Source organism: Pseudophryne corroboree, chromosome 6 (genome assembly GCF_028390025.1).
Source record: "Pseudophryne corroboree isolate aPseCor3 chromosome 6, aPseCor3.hap2, whole genome shotgun sequence".
In the NCBI taxonomy this organism is placed as follows: Eukaryota; Metazoa; Chordata; class Amphibia; order Anura; family Myobatrachidae; genus Pseudophryne; species Pseudophryne corroboree.
Genome location: NC_086449.1, coordinates 99,074,373 through 99,095,071, shown reverse-complemented (window position 1 = coordinate 99,095,071; position 20,699 = coordinate 99,074,373). Strand labels below are relative to the sequence as shown.

Here is a 20,699-nt window from a genome sequence, read left to right as displayed (position 1 = left end):
TACGTGTTTGGAATTCCCTGCCTGAGGGAGTTGTAATGGCGGACTCAGTCAACACCTTTAAGAATGGGTTAGATAAATTCCTAATGGATAAGGATATCCAGGGTTATCGTGCAGTCACGCACTATAGTTATTATAAAAAAGAGGGGTAGAACGTAACGGCAGTCATAAACATCAGTCAAAATTTTATACCAAATAATCCTGCATAGGAGACCACAAATAGGTTGAACTCAATGGACAATTGTCTTTTTTCAACCATAGATACTATTTTACTATGTTACTATGTTAAACTTGTGAAAGCATTGCCGCAGTGCGATTCTTTTGCATGTCTACAGGAAGGGGGGGCTGGATCTTGCATGCGGGGTGGACTTTCCCTGTGCTGGGCTAGAGAAAAGGATCGTAGATGTGCAATTTTTCGCACATCTACGAACCATGCTGAATTGGGCCCATGGTCCACAATCTCATGAACATTGGTTTAGCCAGTAAGACGGCTGTCTCCTCTGTGTATAGGTGCAGGCTGGGATACTCATTATAACTGTACATATATTTTTCAGTCTTTGAATGTCTAATAACTGCAACCTACCTGATCCAGCTGGTGTCAGACTGAATGTGCTGAGCATCTCTCGCTCCCTTTCATAGTCACTGCGACAGAGCAACTGACCCTCCTTCAAGACAAACTCATCTCCTCGCTCCAGCCTCCGCTCGCACTCACAGCAGAAGAAGCAGGCCACGTGGTAAACATTGTTGAGTACACGCATGATTAGTTCTGATGGCATCACTGTTTTCAGACAGCTGTTACACTTAGTGGCAAATAGCCTGTAAGGGATGAACACATAGACATTTAAGGAGAAGGTGATAAGTGGAAATGCACCGAACCATGAATTTTCATCTGACCTGTTGGTACCTGTTAAATGAGCCTGCAGTACCATTCCTGGCCAGTGCAATGCACAGTCACAGTATTTCTCTAACGTCCTAAGTGGATGCTGGGGACTCCATAAGGACCATGGGGAATAGCGGCTCCGCTGGAGACTAGGCACAAAAGTAAAGCTTTAGAACTACCTGGTGTGCACTGGCTCCTCCCCCTATGACCCTCCTCCAAGCCTCAGTTAAGATTTTGTGCCCGAACGAGAAGGGTGCACACTAGGTGGCTCTCCTGAGCTGCTTAGTGAAAAGTTTAGTTTTAGGTTTTTTATTTTCAGTGAGACCTGCTGGCAACAGGCTCACTGCATCGAGGGACTAAGGGGAGAAGAAGCGAACTCACCTGCGTGCAGAGTGGATTGGGCTTCTTAGGCTACTGGACATTAGCTCCAGAGGGACGATCACAGGCCCAGCCATGGATGGGTCCCAGAGCCGCGCCGCCGGCCCCCTTACAGAGCTAGAAGACAGAAGAGGTCCGGAAAATCGGCGGCAGAAGACGTCCTGTCTTCAACAAGGTAGCGCACAGCACTGCAGCTGTGCGCCATTGCTCTCAGCACACTTCACACTCCGGTCACTGAGGGTGCAGGGCGCGGGGGGGGGGGGCGCCCTGAGACGCAATAAAAACACCTTGGATGGCAAAAAATGCATCACATATAGCTCCTGGGCTATATGGATGCATTTAACCCCTGCCAGAATACATAGAAAAACGGGAGATAAGGCCGCCGATAAGGGGGCGGAGCCTATCTCCTCAGCACACTGGCGCCATTTTCCCTCACAGCTCCGTTGGAGGGAAGCTCACTGGCTCTCCCCTGCAGTCACTACACTACAGAAAGGGTTAAAAAAGAGAGGGGGGGCACTAATTATGCGCAGTATTAAAGATACAGCAGCTATAAGGGGAAAAACACTTATATAAGGTTATCCCTGTATATATATAGCGCTCTGGTGTGTGCTGGCAAACTCTCCCTCTGTCTCCCCAAAGGGCTAGTGGGGTCCTGTCCTCTATCAGAGCATTCCCTGTGTGTGTGCTGTATGTCGGTACGTTTGTGTCGACATGTATGAGGAGAAAAATGATGTGGAGACGGAGCAGATTGCCTGTAATAGTGATGTCACCCCCTAGGGGGTCGACACCTGAGTGGATGAACTGTTGGAAGGAATTACGTGACAGTGTCAGCTCTGTATAAAAGACAGTGGTTGACATGAGACAGCCGGCTACTCAGCTTGTGCCTGTCCAGACATCTCATAGGCCGTCAGGGGCTCTAAAGCGCCCGTTACCTCAGATGGCAGATATAGACGCCGACACGGATACTGACTCCAGTGTCGACGGTGAAGAGACAAATGTGACTTCCAGTAGGGCCACACGTTACATGATGGAGGCAATGAAAAATGTTTTACACATTTCTGATAATACGAGTACCACCAAAAAGGGGTATTATGTTCAGTGAGGAAAAACTACCTGTAGTTTTCCTGAATCTGAGAAATTAAATGAGGTGTGTGATGATGCGTGGGTTTCCCCCGATAACAACTGATAATTTCTAAAATGTTATTGGCATTATATCCTTTCCCGCCAGAGGTTAGGGTGCGTTGGGAAACACCCCCTAGGGTGGATAAAGCGCTCACACGCTTGTAAGGGCTCTACCCTCTCCTGAGATGGCCGCCCTTAAGGATCCTGCTGATAGAAAGCAGGAGGGTATCCTAAAATGTATTTACACACATACTGGTGTTATACTGCGACCAGCAATCGCCTCAGCCTGGATGTGCAGTGCTGGGTTGGCGTGATCGGATTCCCTGACTGAAAATATTGATACCCTAGATAGGGACAGTATATTTTTGCCTATAGAGCATTTAAAAGATGCATTTCTATATATGCGTGATGCACAGCGGAATATTTGCCGACTGGCATCAAGTCTAAGTGCGTTGTCCATTTCTACCAGTAGAGGGTTATGGACACGACAGTGGTCAGGTGATGCGGTTTTCAAACGGCATTTGGAACATGAGAAGACGCCGTATTATCAGGCGCAGTCTTTTCGTGGACAAGCGGGCAAAAGGTTCCTCATTTCTGCCCCGTGACAGAGGGAGAGGAAAAAGGCTGCAGAAATCAGCCAGTTCCCAGGAACAGAAACCCTCTCCCGCCTCTGCCAAGCCCTCAGTATGACGCTGGGGCTTTACAAGCAGAATCAGGCACGGTGGGGGGCCCGTCTCAATGAATTTCAGCGCGCAGTGGGCTCACTCGCAAGTAGACCCCTGGATCCTTCAGGTGATATCTCAGGGGTACAAATTGGAATTCGAGACGTCTCCCCCTCGCCGTTTCCTAAAGTCGGCTTTACCGATGTCTCCTTCTGACAGGGAGACAGTTTTGGAAGCCATTCACAAGCTGTATTCCCAGCAGGTGATAATCAAGGTACCCCTCCTGCAACAGGGAACGGGGTATTATTCCACACTGTTGTGGTACCGAAGCCGGACGGCTCGGTGAGACCGATTCTAAATCTAAAATCTTTGAACACTTACATACAGAGGTTCAAATTCAAGATTGAGTCACTCAGAGCAGTGATTGCGAACCTGGAAGAAGGGGACTACATGATGTCTCGGGACATCGAGGATGCTTACCTTCATGTCCAAATTTACCCTTCTCACCAAGGGTACCTCAGGTTTATGGTACAGAACTGTCACTATCAGTTCAGACGCTGCCGTATGGATGGTCCACGGCACCCCGGGTCTTTACCAAGGTAATGGCCGAAATGATGATATTCCTTCGAAGGAAGGGAATTTTAGTTATCCCTTACTTGGACGATTCCCTGATAAGGGTAAGATCCAGGGAACAGTTGGAGGTCGGTGTAGCACTATCTCAGGTAGTGTTGCGGCAGCACGATTGGATTCTCAATATTCCAAAATCGCAGCTGGTTCCGACGACTCATCTTCTGTTCCTAGGGATGATCCTGGACACAGTCCAGAAAAAGGTGTTTCTCCCGGAGGAGAAAGCCAGGGAGTTATCCGAGCTAGTCAGGAACCTCCTAAAACCGAGCCAAGTCTCAGTGCATCAATGCACAAGGGTTCTGGGTAAAATGGTGGCTTCCTACGAAGCAATCCCATTCGGCAGATTCCACGCAAGAACTTTCCAGTGGGACCTGCTGGACAAATGGTCCGGGTCGCATCTTCAGATGCATCAGCGGATAACCCTGTCACCAAGAACAAGGGTGTCCCTCCTGTGTTGGTTGCAGAGTGCTCATCTTCTAGAGGGCCGCAGATTCGGCATTCAGGACTGGGTCCTGGTGACCACTGATGCCAGCCTGCGAGGCTGGGGAGCAGTCACACAGGGACGGAATTTCCAGGGCTTATGGTCAAGCCTGGAGACATCACTACACATAAATATCCTGAAGCTAAGGGCCATTTGCAATGCTCTAAGCTTAGCAAGACCTCTGCTTCAAGGTCAGCCGGTGTTGATCCAGTCGGACAACATCACGGCAGTCACCCACGTAAACAGACAGGGTGGCACAAGAAGCAGGAGGGCAATGGCAGAAGCTGCAAGGATTCTTTGCTGGGCGGAAAATCATGTGATAGCACTGTCAGCAATTCCGGGAGTGGACAACTGGGAAGCAGACTTCCTCAGCAGACACGACCTCCACCCGGGAGAGTGGGGACTTCACCCAGAAGTCTTCCACATGATTATAAACCGTTGGGAAAAACTTGACAGGTATTGCGCCAGGTCAAGGGACCCTCAGGCAATAGCTGTAGACGCTCTGGTAACACCGTGGGTGTACCAGTCAGTGTATGTGTTCCCTCATCTGCCTCTCATACCCAAGGTACTGAGATGGATAAGATGGAGAAGGGATACCTCTAAGAAGGGACCTGCTCCAGCAAGGACCCTGTCTGTTCCAAGACTTACCGCGGCTGCGTTTGACGGCATGGCGGTTGAACGCCGGATCCTGAAGGAAAAAAGGCATTCCGGATGAAGTCATCCCTATCCTGATCAAAGCCAGGAAGGATGTAACCGCAAAACATTATCACCGCATTTGGCGAAAATATGTTGCGTGGTGCGAGGCCAGTAAGGCCCGACGGAGGAAATTCAACTGGGTCGATTCCTACATTTCCTGCAAACAGGAGTGTCTATGGGCCTGAAATTGGGGTCCATTAAGGTTCAAATTTCGGCCCTGTCAATTTTCTTCCAAAAAGAACTAGCTTCAGTCCCTGAAGTTCAGACGTTGTAAAAGGGGTACTGCATATACAGCCTCGTTTTGTGCCTCCAGTGGCACCTTGAGATCTCAATGTAGTTTTTGGGTTCCAAAAGTCACATTGGTTTGAACCACTTAAATCTGTGGAGTTAAAATATCTCACATGGAAAGTGGTCATGCTGTTGGCCCTGGCCTGGGCCAGGCGCGTGTCAGAATTGGCGGCTTTATCCTGTAAAAGCCCTTATCTGATTTTCCATTCGGACAGGGCGGAATTGAGGACTCGTCCTCAGTTTCTCCCTAAGGTGGTTTCAGCGTTTCACCTAAACCAACCTATTGTAGTGCCTGCGGCTACTAGGGACTTGGAGGACTCCAAGTTGCTAGACGTTATCAGGGCCCTGAAAATATATGTTTCCAGGACGGCTGGAGTCAGAAAATCTGACTCGCTGTTTATCCTGTATGCACCCAACAAGCTGGGTGCTCCTGCTTCTAAGCAGACTATTGCTCGTTGGATTTGTAGTACAATTCAGCTTGCACATTCTGTGGCAGGCCTGCCACAGCCAAAAATCTGTAAATGCCCACTCCACAAGGAAGATGGGCTCATCTTGGGCGGCTGCCCGAGGGGTCTCGGCTTTACAACTTTGCCGAGCAGCTACTTGGTCAGGAGCAAATACGTTTGTAAAATTCTACAAAATTGATACCCTGGCTAAAGAGGACCTGGAGTTCTCTCATTGGTGCTGCAGAGTCATCCGCACTCTCCCGCCCGTTTGGGAGCTTTGGTATAATCCCCATGGTCCTTACGGAGTCCCCAGCATCCACTTAGGACGTTAGAGAAAATAAGAATTTACTTACCGATAATTCTATTTCTCGTAGTCCGTAGTGGATGCTGGGCGCCCATCCCAAGTGCGGATTGTCTGCAATACTGGTACATAGTTATTGTTACCAAAAAATCGGGTTATTGCTGTAGTGAGCCATCTTTTCTAGAGGCTCCTCTGTTATCATGCTGTTAACTGGGTTTAGATCACAAGTTATACGGTGTGATTGGTGTGGCTGGTATGAGTCTTACCCGGGATTCAAAATCCTTCCTTATTGTGTACGCTCGTCCGGGCACAGTATCCTAACTGAGGCTTGGAGGAGGGTCATAGGGGGAGGAGCCAGTGCACACCAGGTAGTTCTAAAGCTTTACTTTTGTGCCCAGTCTCCTGCGGAGCCGCTATTCCCCATGGTCCTTACGGAGTCCCCAGCATCCACTACGGACTACGAGAAATAGAATTATCGGTAAGTAAATTCTTATTTTTACATTTTCATTAAATTTTTTGTAGCATGTGATAGGAACAGCAATATACATAGATTCAGTGGCGTAACTACTGGGGGTGGAGCTGCTGTGGGGCCCTGGCTGCTCCCAGAGCCCGCTGCTCCCCCCTTCACCCTGCCACTGGGACCTCTGAGTCCTGCCACTCCCTGTTCACCTCTGCCCATGGGATACGCGGCTGCCGCTGATAGCACCACCAAGGGCGTCAAAATGAAGGGGGGGCAGCATGCCCCCAAAAAAACTTGACAGAGGCGCTGGGGAGGGGGATCGCTTACCGACGGATTACCATGGAAAGTCAGAGACTCCAGTTCTACTTTGGAAAGTCTGCCACTGCTGAGTGCTGCCCCATGTCCTGTGCCCATGCTGAGCCTACTGGGACATCCCCGCCTACTCCCAGTCATGCATCTGTGTAAAGAGCCGGTCAGGACATGGGCAGCACGCAGCGGCGGAAGACTTTCCGAAGTAGGACTGGAGTCTCCGGCTCTCCACAGTGATCCGGCAGTAAGCGCTCCCCGCATGTGGGGGGTGGGGGTAGATGTAGTCATTGGGGGAGTGCTAGTTTTTTTTCCATGCCCCCCCAACCATATAACTTGGCACCCCTGAGCACCACCCTGCATCTGCAGAGGATGTGGCATGGGGGTTGGGGAGGCCCTACCTGTCAGGCTCTGAGCACCAATAGAAGTGCAGGGATTTAGGGGATGGGGCCTAATGTCATAAAGCCCCACCCCCATCAGAGACCTCTGCTGTAGCAGGTAATGTATCTCCTGTTCGCTCCCCCCCTCTCTACCCTCACTCTCTCCCTGACACTTTCTCTCTTGCTACAGTCTCTCTCTTTGTCTCTCCCTGACACTGTCTTTCTCTCCCTCTCTCTTACATTGTCTATCTCTCTCCCTGACACTGTCTCTCTTTCTCAGTCTCTCTTTCTTGCTCCTCTCTCTCTTTCTCTCCCTGACACTCGTCTCTCTCTCCTGCTTCAATAAGAGACATTGTAGTGACAATGGAGGGGGCCCTTTCAAGATTTTGCTATGGGGATTTCAAAGTTCTAGTTATGCCCCTGCATAGATTATAATGGTCAGTAATGACTACACCTGTGCACCTGCTAGGAGATCTGGATAATATGCTCTGTTAGGGTTCCCTGAGGTCAGTTATTATAATTTAACCATCTGTGCATAAGCATTGTCGAAGTCAAAAATATTATAGCCACACGCATCACATACAAACACCATTCAGAGTGGCCTCTGTGCGGTTGCGTACCAGCCGTGCGTGCGCAAACCCGGACGCTGCGTACATTGGCTCGTGAAGCCCTGCGTATTAGCATGTGGTATAAGTAAATACGGTAACATACGCATTCGCATAGAAAAGCCACAATAGTCATATTTAATATTTTATCCATATAGTGCATAACTCACACACTGGTGGTCATTCCGAGTTGATTGCTCGCTGCCGATTTTCACAGTGCAGCGATTACGTAAAAAAACAGCAAAAATGCGCATGCGCATGGTACGCAGAGCACATGCGCTAAGTACTTTCACACAAAACTTTGTAGATTTACACAAGCTCGAGCAACGTTTTCTCATCGCTCGAGTGATCGTAGTGTGATTGACAGGAAGTGGGTGTTTCTGGGCGGAAACTGGCCATTTTCAGGGAGTGTGCTAAAAAACGCAGGCGTGCCAGGAAAAAAAGCAGGAGTGGCTGGAGAAATGGGGGAGTGGCTGGCCGAATGCAGGGCATGTTTGTGACGTCAAACAAGTAACTAAACGGACTGAGGTGATCGCAATCTAGGAGTAGGTCTGGAGCTACTCAGAAACTGCAAGGAATTATTTAGTAGCAGTTCTGCTAATCTTTTGTTCGCTATTCTGCTAGGCTAAGATACACTCCCAGAGGGCGGCGGCCTAGCGTTTGCAATGCAGCTAAAAGCAGCTTACATGCAATCAACTCGGAATGACGACCATTGTCTGTACATCCTTCAATAGCAAGTTACTGTGTACACGCAAATTAATCAAACCACTCATACGCATAGAAAGGTGGTTCTTCCAGAAACTCAATCACAAACAGTGCCTTGAATGTATCAGACTGTCTTGTTTACGCAAAGCTTTGTAATCATGGAACATGGACCCTGACTCTATAAGGAAGGTAAATACCTTTGGTTGCCCCCATTGTTTTAAAGTGTACATTAAGACAACAGATACTGGACTGTCATTGTTTTACTAGAAGCCAGGACAAACAAGAAGACAATATCCTACACAAAACACAAGCCTTGCTTGTACAAATCACTAAATAGCTGACAAATTACATACCAGACATTTAGATATCAGAGGTATAACATTTATAGTCTAAACTCATGGAAATATATATATATTTCATAACAAATTGTAATAGCAGGAATGTATGTGTATGTATATATATATATATATATAAAAGAGCAAAAATGACAGCACTCAAAACCATAGTACAGAATGAATAGACGGTGCAAGGCAGTAAAATAACATAAAGGCACTCGCTTTTCCAGCTCATTGGAAAAAGCAAAACAAGCCAGCACTCACGGTTTAGATGAGAAAACGAAGAAGATTTATTCCATATCAAGGTGACAAGTGTACATACAGGCCCCTGAGGAAGACCTGTATCAGTTGAAACAGCTGATGGGCTGTGCCTGTATGTACACTTGTCGACTTGATATGGAATAAATCTTCTTCGTTTTCTCATCTAAACCGTGAGTGCTGGCTTGTTTTGCTTTTTCCAATGAGCTGGAAAAGCGAGTGCCTTTATATATATATATATATATATATATGTGTGTGTGTGTGTGTGTGTGTGTGTGTGTGTGTGTGTGTATGTGTATATATATATATATATATATATATGTATATCTCAAGGATAGAAATGGATAAACATATCATGTGTGGGATCATATTGTTCAGGGTCACATAAGCAGTAATCCGGTGGGTATGAGGATATTGTTGCATATTGCAGCAATAAGTTATTAGTAATACTGGATTTATGTATGATTAATGTGGTTTTAACTGGTCTTGGGGCGGGAACTCAGATGTAAACAACATCTCAAGACTTAGCCATCGCCCACCGCTTGAGCTGACCAATGATCCCCAGTGCACAGGATATGTCCCACCCCCGAACCAATGGAAGAAGAGCATACAGTTTCTATTGTTTCATGCTTTGGAATATTGTATAAAAGCCAAGCCTCCTGGCCGGTCAGTCACATTCTCTGAGGGTCATCTTTCCAGATTGACTGAGGACCGGAACCGGGTGGCACTAGCGAACAAACGTATGTATCCATTGATTGTAGCCTGTATCTCTTATATAATTGTATTATTGTTGTAACCCTTTTTAGTAAATAACTGTTGGTGGGTCGGATCCCAACATTTTAAATACAATTGGTGTGGTGTTCCTTTCCTGCTAGGGGTTATAAAGTGTAATCCACCTCACGTGTAGCTACACCATGCATACAGCGTGACAGCATGCTTACGCAACATGTACGCATCTATTAGGGGTTTCACACACACACGCTTAGCGGTCACATCGGCCTGAACAGATATATAGTTAAGGTATTGCTTTTTCTTCCTGAAAGTTAATCAGCTTTAACAATTGGCTGCTCGTCCGGTTAAATAATGGAGACGCATGTTAAATAACCTTGCATTGTGCTAAAACCAGTCTGTGCTATTAGATCATGTCTGTTCTGTCTAGTCTAGAGAGGTGCTGATGTAATCCAAAGGACACAGGAAAAAAGCTGTTTAAAATCTGTGTAAATTTCTTGGTGTGAAAAGCGTACACAAAGCGTATAGATACTTTGCATACTCTCTCACATATTGTTGCCATAGGTTTACAGTCATTATAGATCTGTGTGAAATTGGATACATTTGTTTGCTATATAGATATTTGAAAGTGTGTTAAGGGTGTAATTATAAAACACAAAACGCAGTTCCGGCCTAGTCGTTTAGGTTTATATGGAAAAAAATTGTGTGTTGTGTTAGTGAGCGATAGTAGTTTTATTGCTCACTTTTATCGATATAGTGTGGTTTATTAAATTGCGAACGCACGTTAGTACACATGGGTGGTCATTCCGAGTTGTTCGCTCGCAAGCTGCTTTTAGCAGCTTTGCACATGCTAAGCCGCCGCCTACTGGGAGTGAATCTTAGCATAGTTAAATTGCAAACGAAAGATTAGCAGAATTGCGAATAGATACTTCTTAGCAGTTTCTGAGTAGCTCCAGACTTACTCGGCAACTGCGATCAGTTCAGTCAGTTTCGTTCCTGGTTTGACGTCACAAACACTCCCAGCGTTCGCCCAGACACTCCCCCGTTTCTTCAGCCACTCCCGCGTTTTTCCCAGAAACGGCAGCGTTTTTCCACACACTCATACGGCCTGTTTCCGCCCAGAAACACCCACTTCCTGTCAATCACATTACGATCACCAGAACGAAGAAAAAACCTCGTAATGCCGTGAGTAAAATACCTAACTGCATAGCAAAGTTACTTGGCGCAGTCGCACTGCGGACATTGCGCATGCGCATTAGCGACTAATCGCTCCGTTGCGAAAAAAAATAATGAGCAATCAACTCGGAATGACCACCCTGGTACGGAACGTGAGGATAGCATACAGAGGTGCGCATGTGGCATAGAGACACGCGCGGTCGCGTGTTTACGCAAGGTTGCGTAGAGTTGTGGGCGCAAGATATAACCACACGATAGCTGTTCAATTTAAGGTGGGATTACATTTAATACAATAGCACATAACTATCCGATTTCAAAAGCAGATTAATATAATATGTTGTTTAAACTGTACTACCTCTGGGGTAAAGTAACCAATCAAAGGTAGTGATATTTTCTGTACAGAAAAGAAAAACACTGTGTGTTTGAGTGAGTGAAAGTAGGAGTGGATGTATTGAACCCCGTGGAAAAATCGGATTGTTGTGGAAACACTGGGTTAGTAGAGGTCCGGTGGCGTAAGGTTTGCTACCTTACGTGAATACATAAATAGAGAAATACGCAAGTCTTGAGGAGACTTGCACAGGAGCGTGATAGGGAATTGTGAATTGTGATAGAATTGTGAATTGAAGTAAAGATTTTTTGTTACGCTCCGGCTGAGGAGCGCAGCTTGTGAATTCAACTACCGCGATCGTACGGCATATAGATAACAAGTATCTATAGGCTGTGCAATTGAACCGCACGTCCGTGTGTTCTACACAGCACAACATGATACTATTGTGTCATAAGTGCTGTGGAAAGCATACGCAGACGTGATTGTGTAAACAAGGGGGTTTTCGCTGATTACGTCAGGAAATCTCCCTGGTGGAAGTCCATTGGAAAGGGTGAGCAATAGTTATTGAAGTTTTCTATTTTTCACCCTACAAAAATTCCGGTGGAAAGATACCGAAATGGAATTTTTCGCTGCCTCTCTCAGGAAAATATTCTAACAGAACCTCCACCGATAGAAATGACAGTGCTGTAAGGTCTGATAGGAGCCCTAAGTTGGGTACATTGCGATCCACTATCGACAGTGTATCGTTGTACTGGCCAGCGTGGGCGAGAGCGGGTGAAGAGCACTCAGAGAACTTTCATCGTCTGCTTGCATTGTGTATTTTGGTGTTTGTGGTAGAGGACCCACAATGGGAGCCAGTTGCTCAAGTGAGAGACGTTCAGCAGCCAGGGTTCAGGCAGGAGAGCTACGGCCAAGAGGTTAAGCTCGGTTTATAATGTGTGGGAAATATGGTCCACACTCGGAAGCTTATTGCGATGAATGGGTACGAATGACTGCTGAAGATAGGGCATCATTCCCTAGGGTGGGTAGCTTTGAACCAGAGGTAATGCAGAATGTAGGTATTAGAATATGTCTGATCAAATCTAGAAAACAGAGGATCAGACATAATGACTGTTTAAAAATATGGCAACGAGAGGGGGAGGTGCAAAGGGAACTGGCTCGCCCAGCCAGCCCAAACCTGACAGGAATGTGAGTATGAGCACACCATTACCGACACAGGTCGAAGGGGAGAAAATGGCTACAATCAATGGTGCATTGGCAAATGATGGGACAGTCATGTAAAATGTATTAACCCTAACCAATGCATATTGTACCCTGTTCTAAGTTCTCTCCAAGGTAATAGGTCGGAGGAAGATGATGCATCCATCCTACTCTCAGCCCTCACCCAGGCAGTCACCTTGCAGGAAACTCAGGTGGGCACGGACCAACCAACAAGAGTAGTGATGGTGTCTCCCCCTGAAAGGACTGGTGAGATCACAGCCATTGGTAAGTATGAGTATGTTCATTACAATAACACCTCACAGTGAGCAAATTAGGAATGGAATAGTTGGGTTACATCCTGTCTTGGAAATAATAACTCCCAATAGGAGGACCGATAGTCAGGGAGTAACCCTCACCAGGAATAATGAAGTGTATTGCACGTGGACCAGATCCGAGCTGCGGTCAATCATTTCAGAATTCCCCGATCCCCGGAAGCATTTAGCCAGATGTCAGAAGTATATCAAGGATCTGGGTAATGCCCATGAACCTGCAAACAAAGATTGGCGGATACTTTTGAAAGCGTGCCTACCCCCTAATATTGACACCCAAACATTTATTACGGATTGTAAATTAGAGTCAGACGATCCCCTGACTGACAAACACAATCAGGAGAACGTGGAACGAATTAACATACAACTAGGATTGTATTTCCCTACTGCTGTTAAGTGGAGCAAAATTTTCTCCATAAAACAGAGAGAAAATGAAATGACATCTGAATATTTCCATAGGGCCTTACAAATAATGGCTAGATACACTGGGGTATTGGATATAAGTAACAATGCGAATTATAGGGAGGTGGCTGTCTCTGTGTTAATGGACAGGCTCAATAAGGCATTGAGGGTCAAGGTGCAGACCTCTTTGCCTAATTGGAGAGGGGTCACAGTAGATAATATCAGAGAGTGCGTTATTGAACATCACAAGAATATCTCCAGACGCAGAGAACAACAGGAGGAGAGGTTGAGGACGGTACGTATACAGGCACATACATTAAAGTCCCATCAGCCTAAACCCCAGACCCCTGATGGTACATCACAATCAAAACTATGTTACATTTGTATAAAGAAAGGGCATTTTGCCAGGGATTGTAGGAGTAATGGGACACATAGTAAATATAGACCCCCTAGACCAGAACACGAGCCACATTATTAAACACATAGACGGGACCAAGGGACATATAGTAAGGATTCAAAAGCCATATAGAAAACACAGATTCAGCTAATGGGAAGAACAAAATAAATGCAATGTTACCCTTTGACAAAAACTTGCTGAGATTAAGATGGGGCCTCTATGATGCTAAACCTTTACTTCTTTTCCTATCAGAAATGGCCCCTGACTAACGTAACAGAAACTTTGTTAAATATGATTTACATATAGTGTGCTCCCGCTCAGGAGGTTCAAAGTATGTTAGACACCCACAAAGACTAACGTTGCATTTCACTGTTCTAGATTCATGTTCATCACAGGTAGAGGAAATTATCTCACAGATACCGGGTTCCCTATGAACTTAGGATGGACAGGACACTGGATTGATGGCTGGGATAGTCCCAGTAGTGATACAACAAACACAGATTTTTAAGGGGAGTAGACCAAGTAGAGAGTTATTCCCTGTAGTGCCCAATCTAGTTGTCAAATTTTATAAAATTATCTTTACCTCTGAAAACTTACCAAATACCAACCTATATGTGGTTTTCCTCCAAAGTTTTTTTTTTCATTGCTTGCATTCACCTACAGGAGAGTACAATACATGGACCCGATTATAAGTCATACACCTTATCGGAGATTCAGAGTGCTGCCTGAATCCAGTATATCTCACCAGCATATTGACACCAGTATGACTGCAGTGTGCCTTGTCATGCACAAAGGGTGGATAATGGGAATACTGGTGAAGGGAGATTGTGTACGGACACTGATATGCATGATGGTGTGACAGCCTGTTGGTGAACGCAAACCTGACATTTTTCTTTTTCTTATTCTCTCTTCTCTTCTCTCTTCTAGAGATGGTTTTACTCCACAAAACAAATACACAACATTAAAAAAATTGAAATGCAAAATTTGTGTTCCCTATAGGAAAAGACAGTCTGGAAGGTGAAGGGATATGGTCAGGAGTCCTCGGGACTTTGGACAGATGGACACGGTAAGCCAGTGGCCCCCAGAGCATATATCCCAAGTCTAGCTGAGGCGGCACATGATCTGACTCATCTGGGTAAGGAAGGTATGTGCAAACTGGTAAGAGCCTACTGGAGTGCACAGGATTCTCTTCTCATGCAGGTAAGAAAGCAATGACATGTCTTACTTGCTTGAGGAAGAATATTGGTAAAGCAATACCAACAGAGCCATCCCATATCCCTCCTACAGACGGACCTGTCCAGGTAATACAAATCGACTTCATAGAGTTACCACCTTGTAGGAATTTGAAATATATGTTAGTTTGTACCGATGTCTTTTCAAACTGGGTAGAAGCATTCCCCGCTGCCACAAATACTGCTGTGTTCACTGCAAAGAAAACCGTGCAGGAATTTGTGTGCAGATATGGTATCCCTAGAATGATTGAAAGTGATAGGGGTACCCATTTTACAGGTGAAGTCTTTCAGGTCATGTGCAAACTGATGGGTATTAATAGCAAGCTGCATATTCCATACTGGCCATAGGCAAGTGCGAAGGTGGAGAGAATGAACAGCACTATTAAGAATAAGCTGAGCAAAGTGATGGCTGAAACTGGATTGTTGTGGCCAGAGGTCTTACCATTAGTATTGTACAGCATCAGAACCACTCCCAGGTCACCGCTTAACTTATCACCCTTCGAAATTCTTTTTCGTCGACAACCCCATGTAATGATAAACCCCCAGGATGATTTGAAGTGCAATAATGAAATAACTGTGCAATATTTGGTTAGGATGAGCCAGCAACTAAGAAATCAACAAAGGAATCTAAAACTGGCGATTCCTGACCTACCAAGCAGTTATTGTCATGACATTGAGCCTGGGGATTATGTGATGATTCAAAAATTTTTACACTCAGGTTGCCTCATAGACAGGTGGGAAGGACCGTATCAAGTTTTGTTGACCAGCACAACAGCACTAAAGGTTGCCGAGAGACTTGGGTCCACTCGTCCCACTGCAAGAAGGTTGCTGACCCGGAGAAAACTTGTGACAAAGAGCAAGGTGAAGAGAACCTCGTATCACTAGAGAATTTGTTCCGGGAAAGCTGAGAGGCAGGACTGTTGAACGGCACCTGAGCGCGGAGAACAACAAAATCAAGGACGGTTGTCGTACCATTTTTTTTTAAACCCCCCCCCCCCACTGCATTTTTTTTTACCCCCTCCTTATTTTTCCTTTTGCTCCTTAACGAAATGGATCTACCTCAAGAGACTGTGTTTCGGGTTTTTCTGGTGATTCCGTTTTTGATCAGGACAATCTGTTTTTGTGAGGGTCCCAGAGATGTTGAGCAAGGATCTAGAATGGGTTCTGATGGCGAGTACGGATTTGCAGGATCTCAGGAGCAGCACATCACTCTAGTAAAGGCTGGTATCAGTAAGCGATCTGGTAGACACGGAGCTTAGAGGCAATGTGAAGGGTTATTGTCTGATGAATATTGTATATGTAGAAATTGCGAAAACATAGTCGAAGATGGGTGCATCCAGAGATGTCAGTCAAACAGTAATATTGACATTGGCCGACATCCTTTGAGTGATTACCACTCATTAGTGGGTACGGTCTTAAACCAAACGGAATGCTGGGTGTGCTCTCAAGTACCTCAAGGACAGAGTAAGTCGGGATTAGTGCCATATCCTTTAACGATAGATGAGGTACTCGAATTATGGGGTGGGAGACCGGTGGACAAGAAATTCAATATATCTAGGCTCCCTAGCTTGAAGCTCCACCAGTACCACGTAGATAGGTCACTGTTATGTTTTAATGTGTCCAATTTCTGAAAACCAGGAAATTGGGAGGTGACATGGAATAACCAGACAATGACCTTTTCACACAGAGCTGATAAGATCCCTATCGACTCTGAACTTGTACGCAAGATAGCCACCAGTGGGAAGTATTTTCGGTACAGGTATACACGTGGGATTAAAACCATGTGGGTTGGAAAAGTATCGCAGGGGTATTGTGCCCACATCATCCAGCCCGATACTTGTACTGAGCAAATGAGAGAACTGGGGATTGGTTTCTTCATAAGGAAGATATGTGATATGGTGTTGTTGCATTTTGTCCCCTATGTTCTCCCAGATGATGCATATTTCATATGTGGGAGGAAAGCGTACAAGTGGCTTACTCTGAGCTCTGAAGGGTTATGTTATATTGGGAGAGTACTACCAGAGGTCATGACCATAGCACACGACAAAATGAAAGACATTCACCGCAACGCGCAGACTCCTTATACTCATACCCACTATGAACACATCATCAAGAGACACCTCATAAATAGGACAGAGCACGCAGCCTCTGATTTGATCCATGAATCCACCGGGATTCAAGTTCTTCTTGCATTAGACATCACCCATACTGCCAGAGGTACTATAAATTATAGGTATATCCATGCGCTAGCGAACTTGATAGACAATATCACAGAGATGTATGATGACGCCTTCAGGTATACAGGCAGGGAGTTACAAGCCTACAAGAAGGAGCTGGTCCAGCACAGAATGGTCCTTAATTATGTTACGGCTGTGACAGGTGGTTACTGTGTTACTCTAGCAACTCAATATGGTGTGAAGTGCTGTATGTATATTATGAATAGCACTGATGACCCCATGGAGATCATCGATCAGAAGATGAACGAGATCTTGCAGTTGAAGTGGGAGTTCAGGAGGAAACACAACCTAACCTTGACGGCTGTGGGTAATGAATTGACCGGCTGGGCCTCATGGTTGAACCCACTCAAATGGTTTTCTGGATTAGGAGAGTGGGCGCAGAATGTAATTGCAAGTATAGGAAAGTTTCTCCTGTGTATCCTGGGTGTCGTCATAATTATTGGTCTGATATTCAGGTGTGTTCAAATTCTGACGCGGCGCAAGCACAGCACAAATTTAATGAGTCTAAGGAGCAAGGGCGTTGTTACAGCAGCAGATTTGATTTATGACTCATCTGTAGAAACAGTGTTATGATAAGGATTGCAAATGAATTTCATGGCCTGTTTCTTTCACCATTTTCTCTCTGTTTCCCCCTCTACCAGAAACATACAACCGGAAAAGACGTCAATTATACCCAAACTTTATGTGAATGTATATTTTTATGTGTCTTACCTTCATCTCTGCAACCCTCATTTATTGGCACACATAGTTGATAAACATTATCTACATATAGTAGCACACACATATGTTTCCCCGCCATGTATCATCAGATAAATGTGCTCCCCATTTGTTGGTATAAGAAGCCGGAAAGGTGAGGGCTACTGGCCTTGCCTAGAAAGAGCTCGGTAGTGTTTGTTTGCCCATTTACAGACCCTTAATACGGGCTAGGAAAGGAGTTAATGTATAATTTGCAATACCTCGAAGCTTACTTAGAACATATATGGCACAATGATACATGCCCCTCAGACATTAATTCATACATACATGTTTTTTTCTATCCCACTAGGCTATACATTTCCCACCTACAACTCTCCCCCGGTCATCCGAACTTTGTATATAATGTATAGGTAATATTTTCAGTTTTATTGGTAATGTATAGCAGTTATTGTTGACTGCCAAAGGGTGGACTGTTGAAGTCTAAAATATTATAGCCACACGCATCACATACAAACACCATTAAGAGTGGCCTCTGTGCGGTTGCGTACCAGCCGTGCATGCGCAAACCCGGACGCTGCGTACATTGGCTCGTGAAGCCCTGCGTATTAGCATGTGGTATGAGTAAATATGGTAACATACGCATTTGCATAGAAAAGCCACAAAAGCCATATTCAATATTTTATCCATATAGTGCATAACTCACACACTGGGGTAAATTTACTAAGATTCGTAATTTCCGAAAAAAGGTCAAAGTTCAATCACGAATGACATCGACAGTGTAAAACTGCAACTTTTTGAATTGATTACGATGGATTTACTAAGCTGTCGTATTCGGGTTTTTCTTTTCTTCCGATGTCGATGTCATTTGTGGTTTTTTACCTATTTTTACGGCAGTGATTAGCAAAACACTGCCGACTTTTTTTACAATCAATCTCGGCCGGATCTGTGTGATCCGTGCTGGGGTTTATTTTTTTTATTTTTTTTAATTAAACACTGTAAAAGAATAAAAAAAATTGCGTGGGGTCCCCCCTCCTAAGCATAACCAGCCTCGGGCTCTTTGAGCCGATCCTGGTTGCAGAAATATGGGAAAAAAAATGACAGGGGTTCCCCCATATTTAAGCAACCAGCATCGGGCTCTGCGCCTGGTCCTGGTCCCAAAAATACGGGGGACAAAAAGAGTAGGGGTCCCCCGTATTTTTAAAACCAGCACCGGGCTCCACTAGCTGGACAGATAATGCCACAGCCGGGGGTCACTTTTATATAGTGCCCTGCGGCCGTGGCATCAAAAATCCAACTAGTCACTCCTGGCCGGGGTACCCTGGGGGAGTGGGGACCCCTTCAATCAAGGGGTCCCCCCCCCCCAGCCACCCAAGGGCCAGGGGTGAAGCCCGAGGCTGTCCCCCCCCATCCAATGGGCTGCGGATGGGGAGGCTGATAGCCTTTGTTGTAAAAGAAAAGATATTGTTTTTAGTAGCAGTACTACAAGGCCCAGCAAGCCTCCCCCGCATGCTGGTACTTGGAGAACCACAAGTACCAGCATGCGACGGAAAAACGGGCCCGCTGGTACCTGTAGTACTACTACTAAAAAAATACCCAAAAAAAGACAAGACACACACACCGTGAAAGTATAATTTTATTACATACATACACACATACATACATACTTACCTTAAGTTCCCACGCAGGTCGGTCCTCTTCTCCAGTAGAATCCAAGGGGTACCTGTTGAAGAAATTATACTCACGAGATCCAGGGGTCCAGGCTCCTCGGGAAATCCAGGGGTAATCCACGTACTTGCATAAAATAAGAAAACGGAAAGCCGAGCCACGAACTGAAAGGGGCCCCATGTTTTCACATGGGACTCCTTTCCACGAATGCCAGAAACCCACTCTGACTGATGTCTAAGTGGGTTTCTTCAGCCAATCAGGGAGTGCCACGTTGTAGCACTCTCCTGATCGGCTGTGTGCTCCTGTACTGAGTGACAGGCGGCACACGGCAGTGTTACAATGTAGCGCCTATGCGCTCCATTGTAACCAATGCTGGGAACTTTCTGCTCAGCGGTGACGTCACTTTAGGTCAACCGCAGGGCAGAAAGTTCCCAGCATTGGTTACAATGGAGCGCATAGGCGCTACATTGTAACACTGCCGTGTGCCGCCTGTCACTCAGTACAGGAGCACACAGCCGATCAGGAGAGTGCTACAACGTGGCACTCCCTGATTGGCTGAAGAAACCCACTTAGACATCAGTCAGAGTGGGTTTCTGGCATTCGTGGAAAGGAGTCCCATGTGAAAACATGGGGCCCCTTTCAGTTCGTGGCTCGGCTTTCCGTTTTCTTATTTTATGCAAGTACGTGGATTACCCCTGGATTTCCCGAGGAGCCTGGACCCCTGGATCTCGTGAGTATAATTTCTTCAACAGGTACCCCTTGGATTCTACTGGAGAAGAGGACCGACCTGCGTGGGAACTTAAGGTAAGTATGTATGTATGTGTGTATGTATGTAATAAAATTATACTTTCACGGTGTGTGTGTCTTGTCTTTTTTTGGGTATTTTTTTAGTAGTAGTACTACAGGTACCAGCGGGCCCGTTTTTCCGTCGCATGCTGGTACTTGTGGTTCTCCAAGTACCAGCATGCAGGGGAGGCTTGCTGGGCCTTGTAGTACTGCTACTAAAAACAATATCTTTTCTTTTACAACAAAGGCTATCAGCCTCCCCATCCGCAGCCCATTGGATGGGGGGGGACAACCTCGGGCTTCACCCCTGGCCCTTGGGTGGCTGGGGGGGGGACCCCTTGATTGAAGGGGTCCCCACTCCCCCAGGGTACCCCGGCCAGGAGTGACTAGTTGGATTTTTGATGCCACGGCCGCAGGGCACTATATAAAAGTGACCCCCGGCTGTGGCATTATCTGTCCAGCTAGTGGAGCCCGGTGCTGGTTTTAAAAATACGGGGGACCCCTACTCTTTTTGTCCCCCGTATTTTTGGGACCAGGACCAGGCGCAGAGCCCGATGCTGGTTGCTTAAATATGGGGGAACCCCTGTCATTTTTT

At 46.0% G+C, this 20,699-nt stretch overlaps 1 protein-coding gene across 4 annotated transcripts in view; it reads right to left on the bottom strand.

Annotated features, from left to right (window-relative positions):
- LOC134936470 (LIM homeobox transcription factor 1-alpha-like) overlaps positions 1-20,699 on the bottom strand; it is a 169,423-nt gene that overhangs the window by 56,107 nt on the left and 92,617 nt on the right. For all 4 annotated transcript variants that reach the window (XM_063931512.1, XM_063931513.1, XM_063931514.1 and 1 more), the window contains exon 5: positions 581-813. In XM_063931512.1, the coding sequence (XP_063787582.1) occupies positions 581-813 (233 nt within the window). The remainder of the gene's footprint in view (positions 1-580; positions 814-20,699) is intronic.